Source organism: Salvelinus fontinalis, chromosome 31 (assembly GCF_029448725.1).
Source record: "Salvelinus fontinalis isolate EN_2023a chromosome 31, ASM2944872v1, whole genome shotgun sequence".
Classification (NCBI taxonomy): domain Eukaryota; kingdom Metazoa; phylum Chordata; class Actinopteri; order Salmoniformes; family Salmonidae; genus Salvelinus; species Salvelinus fontinalis.
Window position 1 is genome coordinate 35745369 of NC_074695.1, and position 12256 is coordinate 35757624.

General features: G+C 41.6%; 1 protein-coding gene across 13 annotated transcripts in view; it reads right to left on the reverse strand.

The window, feature by feature from the left end:
- Positions 1–5889: 5889 nt before the first annotated feature.
- The window catches only part of kif1b (kinesin family member 1B), a 120977-nt gene continuing 114610 nt past the window's right edge, over positions 5890–12256 (reverse strand). For all 13 annotated transcript variants that reach the window (XM_055892375.1, XM_055892386.1, XM_055892383.1 and 10 more), the window contains 6 exons: positions 11839–11910; positions 11565–11686; positions 10970–11122; positions 10444–10636; positions 10095–10213; positions 5890–9650 (listed from right to left, as the gene is read on the reverse strand). In XM_055892375.1, the coding sequence (XP_055748350.1) occupies positions 9608–9650; positions 10095–10213; positions 10444–10636; positions 10970–11122; positions 11565–11686; positions 11839–11910 (702 nt within the window). In that variant the 3' untranslated portion in view covers positions 5890–9607. The remainder of the gene's footprint in view (positions 9651–10094; positions 10214–10443; positions 10637–10969; positions 11123–11564; positions 11687–11838; positions 11911–12256) is intronic.

Genomic DNA, 12256 nt, shown 5'->3' on the forward strand with positions numbered 1-12256 from the left:
CACTAAGTTAACAGTGACTAAGTTGTCTTTAAATAGCTTGTAAAATTACAGAAAATGTCATGGCTTTAGGAGCTTCTGATAGGCTAATTGACATCATTTGAGTCAATTGGAGGTGTACCTGTGGATGTATTTCAAGGCCTACCTTCGAACTCAGTGCCTCTTTGCTTGACATCATGGGAAAGTCAAAAGAAATCAGCCAAGACCTCAGAAAGAAAATTGTAGACCTCCAAAAGTCTGGTTCATCCTTAGGAACAATTTCCAAACGCCTGAAGGTACCACGTTCATCTGTACAAACAATAGTACTCAAGTATGAACACCATTGGACCACGCAGCCGTCATACCGCTCAGGAAGGAGACGTGTTCTGTCTCCTAGAAATGAACGTACTTTGGTGCAAAAAGTACAAATCAATCCCAGAACAACAGCAAAGGACTTTGTGAAGATGCTGGAGGAAACAGGTACAAAAGTATCTATATCCACAGTAAAACGAGTCTAATATCGACATAATCTGAAAGGCCGCTCAGCAAGGAAGAAGCCACTGCTCCAAAACCGCCATAAAAAAGCCAGACTATGGTTTGCAACTGCACATGGGGACAAAGATCATACTTTTTGGAGAAATGTCCTCTGGTCTGATGAAACAAAAATAGAACTGTTTGGCCATAATGACCATCGTTATGTTTGGGGGAAAAAGGGGTAAGCTTGCAAGCCGAAGAACACCATCCCAACCGTGAAGCAACTAACATCAAGGCGGTGACCCGTTCCTGTAGGTTCATGCTCTACAACATTCGCAGAGTACGACCCTGCCTCACGCAGGAAGCGGCGCAGGTCCTAATCCAGGCACTTGTCATCTCCCGTCTGGATTACTGCAACTCGCTGTTGGCTGGGCTCCCTGCCTGTGCCATTAAACCCCTACAACTCATCCAGAACGCCGCAGCCCGTCTGGTGTTCAACTTTCCCAAGTTCTCTCACGTCACCCCGCTCCTCCGCTCTCTCCACTGGCTTCCAGTTGAAGCTCGCATCCGCTACAAGACCATGGTGCTTGCCTACGGAGCTGTGAGGAGAACGGCACCTCCGTACCTTCAGGCTCTGATCAGGCCCTACACCCAAACAAGGGCACTGCGTTCATCCACCTCTGGCCTGCTCGCCTCCCTACCTCTGAGGAAGTACAGTTCCCGCTCAGCCCAGTCAAAACTGTTCGCTGCTCTGGCACCCCAATGGTGGAACAAACTCCCTCACGACGCCAGGTCAGCGGAGTCAATCACCACCTTCCGGAGACACCTGAAACCCCACCTCTTTAAGGAATACCTAGGATAGGATAAAGTAATCCTTCTAACCCCCCCCCCCCCCCCTTAAAAGAGTTAGATGCACTATTGTAAAGTGGTTGTTCCACTGGATATCATAAGGTGAATGCACCAATTTGTAAGTCGCTCTGGATAAGAGCGTCTGCTAAATGACTTAAATGTAAATGTAAAAATGTAAGCACAGGGGTGGCAGCATCATGTTGTGTGGGTGCTTTGCTGCAGGAGGGCCTGGTGCACTTCACAAAATAGAGGGCATCATGAGGTAGGACAATTATGTGGATATATTGAAGCAACATCTCAAGACATCACTCAGGAAGTTAAAGTTTGATCGCAAATGGGTCTTCCAAATGAACAATGAATCCAAGCATACTTCCAAAGTTGTGGCAAAATGGCTTAAGGACAACAAAGTCAAGGTATTGGAGTGGCCATCAAAGTCCTGACCTCAATCCTATAGAAAATTTGTGGGCAAAACTGAAAAAGCGTGTGTGAGCAGGGAGGCCTACAAACCTGACTCAGTTACACCAGCTCTGTCAGGAGGAATGGGCCAAAATTCACCCAATTTAATGTGGGAAGCTTGTGGAAGGTTACCCAAAATGTTTGACCCAAGTTAAGCAATTTAAAGGCACTGCTACCAAATACTAATTGAGTGTATGTAAACTTCTAACCCACTGGGAATGTGATGAAAGAAATAAAAGCTGAAATAAATCATTCTCTCTACTATTATTCTGACATTTCACATTCTTAAAATAAAACAGGGCATTTTTACTAGGATTAAACCGAGTTTAAATGTAAACTCAGCAAAAAAATAAACTTCCCTTTTTCAGGACCCGGTCTTTCAAAGATAATTCGTAAAAATCCAAATAACTCGACAGATCTTCATTGTAAAGGGTTTAACAACTGTTTCCCATGCTTGTTCAATGAACCATAAACAATTAATGAACATGCACCTGTGGAACGATCGTTAAGACACTAACAGTTTACAGACGGGAGGCAATTAAGTTCACAGTTATGAAACCTTAGGACACTAAAGAGGCCTTTCTACTGACTCTGAAAAACACCAAAAGAAAGATGCCCAGGGTCCCTGCTCATCTGCGTGAACGTGCCTTAGGCATGCTGCAAGGAGGCATGAGGACTGCAGATGTGGCCAGGGCAATAAATTGCAATGTCCGTACTGTGAGACACCTAAGACAGCGCTACAGGCAGTCAGGACGTACAGCTGATCATCCTCGCAGTGGCAGACCACGTGTAACAACACCTGCACAGGATCGGTACATCCGAACATCACACATGCGGGACAGGTACAGGATGGCAACAACAACTGCCCGAGTAACACCAGGAACGCACAATCCCTCCATCAGTGCTCAGACTGTCCGCAATAGGCTGGACTGAGGGCTTGTAGGCCTGTTGTAAGGCAGGTCCTCACCGGACATCACCGGCAACAACGTCGCCTATGGGCACAAACCCACCGTCGCTGGACCAGACAGGACTGGCAAAAGTGCTCTTCACTGACAAATCACGTTTTTTTCTCACTAGGGGTGATGGTCGGATTCATGTCTATCGTCGAAGGAATGAGGGTTACACCAAGGCCTATACTCTGGAGCGGGATCGATTTGGAGGTGGAGGGTCCATCACGGTCTGGGGCGGTGTGTCACAGGATCATCGAACTGAGCTTGTTGTCATTGCAGGCAATCTCAACGCTGTGCGTTACAGGGAAGACATCCTCCTTCCTCATGTGGTACCCTTCCTGCAGGCTCATCCTGACATGATCATCCAGCATGACAATGCCACCAGCCATACTGCTCATTCTGTGCGTGATTTCCTGCAAGACAGGAATGTCAGTGTTCTGCCATGGCCAGCGAAGAGCCCGGATCTCAATCTCATTGAGCACATCTGGGAACTGTTGGATCGGAGGGTGAGGGCTAGGGCCATTCCCCCCAGAAATGTCCGGGAACTTGCAGGTGCCTTGGTGGAAGAGTGGGGTAACATCTCACAGCAAGAACTGGCAAATCTGGTGCAGTCCATGAGGAGGAGATGCACTGGAGTGCATAATGCAGCTGGTGACCACACCAGATACTGACTTGCTTTTGACCCCTCCCTTTGTTCAGGGACACATTATTAAATTTCTGTTAGTCACGTCTGTGGAACTTGTTCAGTTTATGTCTCAGTTGTTGAATCTTGTTTTGGTCATACAAATATTTACACGTAAAGTTTGCTAAAAATAAACGCAGTTGACAGTGAGAGGACGTTTATTTTTTTGCTGAGTTTATTTGGCTAAGGTGTATGTAAAGTTCTGACTTCAACTGTATGCATCTGTTGGTCACAGATACCTTAAAAAAATGGGCCTCACAATGGGCCTCAGACTCTTGTTACGGTATTTCTGTACATTCAAATTGCCATCAATAAAATGGAATTGTGTTTGTTGTCTGTAGCTTATGCCTGCCCATACCAGAACCCCACAGCCACCATGGGGCACTCTGTTCACAACACAACATCAGCAAACCGCTCGCCCACACAACACCATACACATGGTCTGCGGTTGTGAGGCCGGTTCTCTAAAACAATGTTGGAGCCGTGTGGTAGAGCAATTAACATTAAATTCTCTGGCAACAGCTCTGGTGGACATTCCTGCAGTCAAAAAGCCAATTCCATGCTCCCTCAAAACTTGAGACATTTGTGGCATTATGTTGTGTGACAAAACTGCACATTTTAAAGTGGCCTTTTATTCTCCCCAGCACAAGGTACACCTGTATAATGATCATGATGGATTATCTTGGCAAAGGAGAAATGCTCACTAACAGGGATGTAAAGAAATTTGTGCAATGTTTAAAAAATAAATAAGCTTTTTGTCTCTGGGATCTTTTATTTCAGATCATGAAACATGGGACCAACACGTTACACATTGCGTTTATTTTTGTGTTTATTATAGTTCTTTTTAATATTTTAAGTAGAAATTGTGTACCAATACTGACTTTTAAAAGCCTGTTATATTAAATGAATTGCCCTTTAATATAGACCACATGGACAATTCAATAAGTATACATTTTTTTGTGAATAAAGGCCTGCTAAAGTGCCAATATTCAGTATTTTGACATGTACCTCCAACCCTGTGTCACTTCTTGGAAGAATTCAAACCATTTAATTCAACAATTTCTCCAAGTTTCACCATAATTATTTTGTTGCTCTGACGAAGTAATTTCTTTAGATTTGTAGTCATTTCATGTGATTAGTGATTCATTTAAGTCTGTCCCTCATTTTAAGGTCAACCCTGTTAAGTGCACTGAACTATTGTTTAAATATAGCGAATCGATTCCTTTAAAATATATATATTTCATAAGAAACACTGAACATCTAAGTCAAATCATAGTGTAAAAGCAGGTGAGGTGGTTCTACTCTTCTTGGCCTTTTTCTGGTGGGAAACTGAGTGGGTCAAGCATAACACTTCAACCCTGTTACCCATAGACAGACAGGCTAGAACTGTTTGAGCAATGTCATTTTCTTTTGTGAAGCTCCATTCAACTGCTACTTCCTGTTGCACACAAGAGGCTTCCATTCCCATGTTAAGAGGGGATTTATGGCTGATTTAAGATGAAAACTTCAACCCTGTTATGGTCAACCGTGTTACTTTTTTTGGCACTTAATAGGCACTTATAGTTATAATTTTTTTTAAATAGAGAAAAATGTTTATGAAATTGAACATGTGCTCTTCATGACTGAAGGTGACAAACTGTTTTTGATTTACACAGGCAGCTCAAGTCTGATCTTTTTTTTCAGTAATTGGTCTTTTAACCAATCAGATCAGCTCTGAAAAAGCTCATCTGATGTGAAAAGTTGAGATGTTAGTGGGAAAAATATCAGAATTGGGCTGACTGTGTAAATACAACCTGTGTATCAGGTTTATGTATTGCAGTTGTACCAAGTTATCATACCACAGAGATGTTTTGATAGCAAGTGCTGGGACTGGAACCGTAACCATAATTATTCCATAATAATTTCAGTCCAAATAACTAACTATTAATCTGAGGTAATTTAGATTTTGTTCAGTCATACCTGGTATAGGACAGTTATAATCATTGGCTGGTACTGTAAATAAGGGGCTGTATCTCTGCAGATGATCCGTGTATCTGGTCAAAAATCGCTGATAGGCCTATAGATACGTGCTTCTTCACCTGCATTCTAGCTGTTTGGGGTTTTAGGCTGGGTCTCTGTATAGCACTTCGAGATATTAGCTGATGTACGAAGGGCTATATAAAATAAACTTGATTGATTGATAGATCCCCTTCCCCCTCTGATGGTATGGATAACTTGGTATTAGGTCACCAGAGAAACCCAGATTCAAATAAAAGGTCATATTTATAAAATTAATATAGACAGGATACTGCTTTGGCTGAGGTTAAAATTACCCCAAAGGATTTGTATTTGATTAAGTCCATATTGATACAGAAACACTAAATAATGAGTGAGATTATTCAAGTTGATTGACAAAAGTCATGAAAAACATTGAATAAACAACCTTTTGAATATGATTAAAAATAGACCTCTGGGGTCAAAATTACCCCAGTCAGTAGCATGATAAAGGATGAGACAAACAGGTTTAATTTATTCTGCTTATGCACGGGTTGTACTTTTATTGTTACCTCATTCACTAAACAGCTCAATGGTGCAAGATTACCATACACAGAATTAGGACATCTGCATGACACATCTAGGCTATACAGCGAATGGATTATGATTATTACAAATACAGGAAACATATTTACATTTTAATTCAAGCCCCATACAACACAGATATTTACAAAATAAGTATGAAAATGAAGCCAATCTGACAAATAATGTACAGTGATAATGTCGTGGTTTGTCATTTTTGTGAACAAATCAGAAGGAATGTCAGTTAAAAACAAATAAGTCTTCTGACTGGGGTCAGTGGGGAAGATGCAAAATATCATGGCTAGTTTTGTTTTAAAGGCAGCATGGGAAAGCATTGAGGTGAAGACATCTTGAGAAACAATGGTAAAGTGGTATACTGTAATTTTGGATGCCTAACAACAATAGCTACTTCTTAATATACTCCCTGATATTAGAAAAACAAACAAGAAATAACAAAAAGCGCAACTGCAACATTCTAGATGGCTAGCTATCACTAATATGGTTTAAGTTCAAAAGCAAACTTATTTCAGACTACTTTCTAAAAGGAAGCACTAAAGTGACCCATCTCCCTACAATTGGGCTTAAATGGGTTACATTTTAGTTCCTTTTTGATAAATGGAAATAATACACAGCAACATCCTGATAGTACATTCAACTTATTCTTCAAACTGCCTCAGCTTGCAAATGCTGCACGCCATCATTTGGTTCATTTGTAGTGAAACAACTGAAATTGAGCAGACTTTATTTGATCAGTTAGTTATACCTTTTATTATTCTGTGCAAAGAGCTGCAAACTAATATATACATTGCAAAACGATAAATACAGATGAAACAATCCATAATAATATCTATCATATAGATTAGTTGCCAAGTGGAAATCTTTGCTTTGACAGGTAATCATATCAATATGTTAATATTAGCTCATACATGTCATTATTCAATACAGTGAAGTTAATGGGAGGTAAACTTTGCTGTTGATCAGTGCATAGAGGCTGCTCTGTAATCTTGGAGGTTGAGGAAAGCTTGTCCTCCTACAACTGATCATTTTTCAGTACGGATACCCTGACATGGAGAACCATTTCTGCAGCTCTTAAAGTAACAATCCAACAACGAGCCAAAGGTTTTTCTATCTGCCCTGCTATAGGTTGGTTGGCCTGAGGGTAGAATGTCTTTCAGCGATTTTCATTTGTTCTGAGAAAATGTTGTCGATGAATTTCCAAACTGAAAAATGATGTCTTAATTTTAGCGAATAACTTCATGAAGCCCCAAACACAGAGGGTTGTCCACAATTGTCACTGTCTCTACACACTCAAACTTCAACTCATCTTAGCAGTGTGCCGAGGGCAAAAGGAACTACTGGTTGGTTGGCCAGAGCCATCTCATAGCCCTCTGAATATTCCATTCTTTACATACGTGCAGTACAAAGCAACCAAATGTAGAGACAGAGCCCCCATTTTAATGTCACTTCATAATTTGACGGACCTAAAACGTGTGGCTGCTGTTGACCTATAGTGACGAGCAGAGCAAATATTTTCATAAATAATAACATCAGAAAAAGCATCAGAGCATATTCTATCCCTTTGATCCCAGACAGTGGTCTATAGTTAGTAAACATTAGCAGTCTCAGAGATACTCATCAACACATCCTCATGCACACTGCCCAGCTAACACATTCTGGTTCCCAGAATATTACGGGAACTTTTTTTTAGGTTGTGAAACATTTTGTGTTAGCTGGGTGGTAACCCATCAACCTTGTCACTTTCTTATCAATACTTACGTTAGAAGACCCCGTATTTACTGCCGGCGCTAAGATTCAATCAATCTTGGCTTGAATATGTCTGGTCTGCTCTATAGTCTTGCTATAGTTATATGTAAATGTGCAAAATAATGTTAAAACATAGCTGGATAAAACTTCCCTCCTTTCGCATTTTTTCCATTATTTCATATCAAACTCCATTATGGAATGACCGCATAGTATAAAATAATCAACAGTGCTAATAAAAAAAATAACTTATGAATAGTTAGCTGAGTTAATGAGGTTTAGATTCAAGGAAAAATAAAAGCAAAATGTATGGGATTCTGTGGGAAATCCGCTCACCCTGTTCATTCACCATTTCACCCGAAGAAACACAGTACCTGATGGTTTTCATGAGAGTGAATGGACCAGATACAGGCTATCATCTGGTCTATTTCTGCAAGGCAACACACTACAACCTTCACCAAATAACTCTACCAAGGGGTCAAGGCTATTCAACCCTACTTAGTTCCTTTTGTTTGCACTGTGTTATGTCTTTAGTTGTTACACAAGGATGCGATGATAAAACACTGAATAAATGCTGAGGTCCAGTGTGGCTATGTGAGCCGACTAGCCATGAACCTAAATAGAGCAGTGTAGGAAAAGCACTAAGAGTAATACTAACAAATTCTAAGAGGAATGTCTTTTAAATCCTTAATGAGAGGCGACTAGCACAAGGATCCTGGAACATTATGTACAAATTACATTCTCCTCACAGTACTGTCCCCCCTCCTCCTCCCTCTATCGGTGACTTGGTATATTCCTGCTCTAATTATCTATCTATTCAGTGACTGAGATATCAAGGACAGCTGAACTGGCAAAAGAGTAGAGGGGTGTTCAGTAATGTATTTTCATGGGAATAGTCCAATTTAATATTTTCATTACTGAATCGTGTTTATTTCGCTAGTTGTATTTCTAATGTCATACTCCTATACGCCAAATCGCTTTGAAAGTCCTTGCAGGTAGACAGACAGCAATGCTTAAATTTGGGGTGGATTTGTGTATACAGAGGTCAAAACAGTGGGACATGGATACCTTGTGGATAACAATAGTGTTTCTCCAATGCTGCAGTAATGTCTAACTGAAAATGGCAATCTTTACCAACAGTTGTTGTTTTCCCGTTCGGTATTTCTCACAAAAATTCAGTGGAGTGGGGGGTGGTGTATGAGGGCTAGATTATACTTTAAGAGGGGCAGAGGCCCAATGCAAAGTCTCGTAGACCGGAAAACCTGTTTTCACTAGCAGCAATAGTTCTTGAACCAGCGGTGCTTTCTGTTGGAGAGCGTAAACTGATATTTCTCATGTAGTTCCTCATCTTTTTTGTTTCCCAGTAGTTTTTTAAACTGTCATATTTGTGATTTTTTTGGTGTGTAAAATAAGCAAACCTGGTCTTCTCCTGAGGAATGCTGCTGTTGTCATGCGGGCGCGTAAAATAAAATAAAATATTCTTGATACACAGCTAACACTGATAAAGACAATCTTTACAGACGATTAGTAAACTTAAAAAGAGTGGTCAGAACCTGTTTCTGAAGAACCGTGCACATACAAGTAGACTATTACGACATGCTACTAGTTAGAGGGGTCAGGGAGGGGTAATGACGACAAAGCGAAACAAAACACGAAAACGAATCCCAAACGAAAACACGAGAGGCTGGGAGAGGGAAATAGAGAGGGGGGAGGTTTGGATAGGGGGGTAAGCAGATTTTCAGGAACTGAAACTTTTAGTTGCTTGAGGAGACTTAAGCCACAAGTCTACGTACAAGAGAAAACCGTCAAGAATCACAATGGTTAATAAGTGTTAACACTTGGTATGTGTTCCAAGGCTAGTCTGAAGAATAGGAGCCATGTTTTCCTGCACACAGACGAACTATCAGTTCTTCAGCAGACCAGAGCGCCTTCTCGCCAACTTGGACCTGTGAGTTGAAGGAAAAACAACAACCGTAAGCAAAAAACAGCATACGTATATATCCCAAGTTGGGTGCTGGGCTAAAAAAATTGTAGATTAGAGCACTGGAAATATGTTGTAAACGTACACTAATGCAAGAAGCTTTACTTTATTTTACAGGCAAAGGTATATCAAAATAAACAATTATAGAAGATTAAATAATTTCTCTATGGGTAGCGTCAGCCTTATCAACATCAGTACTCTCAGTAGTCTTCTATTCAATGGTAATGCTTAAATCACTAAGGGCTGGTTTCTTGGACCCAAATCAAGCCTGGACTTAAATGCACTTTCTATGGACATTCTCCATTGAGAATGTTTTTTACTCCAGGACTAAGCATGAACTGGGTACAAGGAAACTGGTCCTAAATAGCTGACAATGTTGTATTTCTAGTTAGGGGAATGTGTACAGTACCTTATTGTTCCCGCTAGAAGCGGGTTGAAGGCGTATAGCCAGTCGTTCATGTCTTTGTCATTGTTGGCCTGGAGCAGTATCCCTCTGTGCTTTGTGCACACAGCGAATGTGTTGGGTGTCTAGAGAGGATTCAAACACACGAGGAAGCTAGTTACCCTTGTGGCAAGCCATTTACACATGTAAGGGCATTATGTACCATTGTCGTTCAACCTGAAGAGCTCGTATCAATCCTGTTCTACTCTTAAAACTCCACATCGTGCGTGTGTAGTGTTGACCCATTAAAATGCCTGTACATGCCAAACAGGTGAAAGTCGCTTGTGTTTGTGTGCGCACATGCATGTGGGCCCACCTTGAGCATGGCCTGCTGGTCCTCGCTGTACTCCACCTGGGCAGTGGACAAGTTGAGCACTCCCCTCTCCACCGGGTCCTTGTCGTTGTTGTAGATAAACACGTAGGGTCGGCGCACCACCACAAAGTGCTTCACCCACGAGTTGGACCGCGGCTCCATGAAGCTCAGGAACCCCTTCTTGGACACCACAGACCTGTAGTGGGAGGGAACAGGGGCTCAGTTCGGTTCATTGGGTTTTAGCTATGAAACTATGACAACCACTCGAACATGCAGTGTTAACAATAGGAGTTAGTCTAGCCACTCACCAAGCCTATACTCTATGTAAATGTATTGCATTGTGCTATATGGTTGTCTGCGTGAATACTGTATGTCAGTATGTCTAATGCATTATGTATGGCACGTTTGTGACGTGCTTTCTATCTATGTGTATATGCATACTGGCATGCCGTATGATTAAAAAACAATGAAGTCATCGTCCTCATCATGCCCACTGCTAACACGAGGGGGACGAGGAGATAGCAGTTACCCTGGTCTCATCTCCTCGATGTCGGGCACCAGGTTGAGGAACTCATTTTTGCCGGCTCGAGCCAGATAAGACGTCTCCAGGGTGGGCACCATGGGGAAGTTCTCATAGTCTGAGCAGGAGGGGCTGGAGGCGCGAGAATTGGCCTCTGGGGTCCTGGGAAACAATGAAGAGTGTCAGTCTGATGCTACTAAGAATTAAATATTCAAAACTATCACATATTCAGAAGCACTTCATAAACATTTTAACTGTAGGATGTGTCCCAGAATATAGTATACAAACCTGTGGCTCAGACATGAATATTTAGCCTATTTCTTATGACTGTTTTAAATGGTTGCAACAGTATATATGAGGCTGAAAGTGCCACTCCCTCAATTATGCACAAAAGTGTATACCAGGTTGATGAAGCTCAAGTGTTATTGGTTTATATGTAGTGGTCAATACTGGATGTCATTTAGAATGGGAGATGTGTGTTCATTTCAAATGGAGTCCACTATATGTATTCTACTATAGTCTACTGTATTGTACTATAATGGAGCCCACTATATGTATTCTACTGGATTCTACTATAATGGAGTCTACTATAATAGATTCTTACTTCTGATCCACGGAGCTACAGCGGGAGTCAGCCAGAGAGGGGCAGGTGGAGGAGGGGGTGAGGGTGGCACTGCTGAAGCTGGTCACCGACGGGTCACGGCCCATGGGGGAGATGTCTGACAGCTTGAGAAAGAGAGTGAGAGAGAGTGAGAGAGTGAGAGAGAGGAAACAAGGAAGGGAGATTAAGACAGTAGTAACCACACTGATTTGGTGAAATTGAGTTGGCATGTTGTTCTGTTAAGGCATTGCATCTATCCACCTCCACTGTATCTCACCTTGCAGTCACTGATGCTGTTGCACACCTGGTTGTATTCACTGTTGAAAGTGTGGGTCAGAAGGCGGAGGCACTACAGGACAACAGATAATATGTTGAATGTTATGTTGTGTACATTGTGTCCTATTCGTTGTGAAATGTTTGTTGTTGACTTTATGGATATGATTCTGCTGCAAAACCAATTTTCCCTTGAGGGACAATACCGTTTTATACAATGAGTTATTCCAGCGCTGGGCTGAAATTCACAACAAACCAGTGGGCTGCTCAAGAAAGCAGGCTATAACTCTGGTTTATTATTGGTTGTTAAGACAATTATATTGTGGCAATTTAAAGCTTATATTTCCAAATATTGTGCATTCGGAAAGTATTCAGACCCCTTGACTTTTTCCACATTTTCTTACGTTACAGCCTTATTCTAA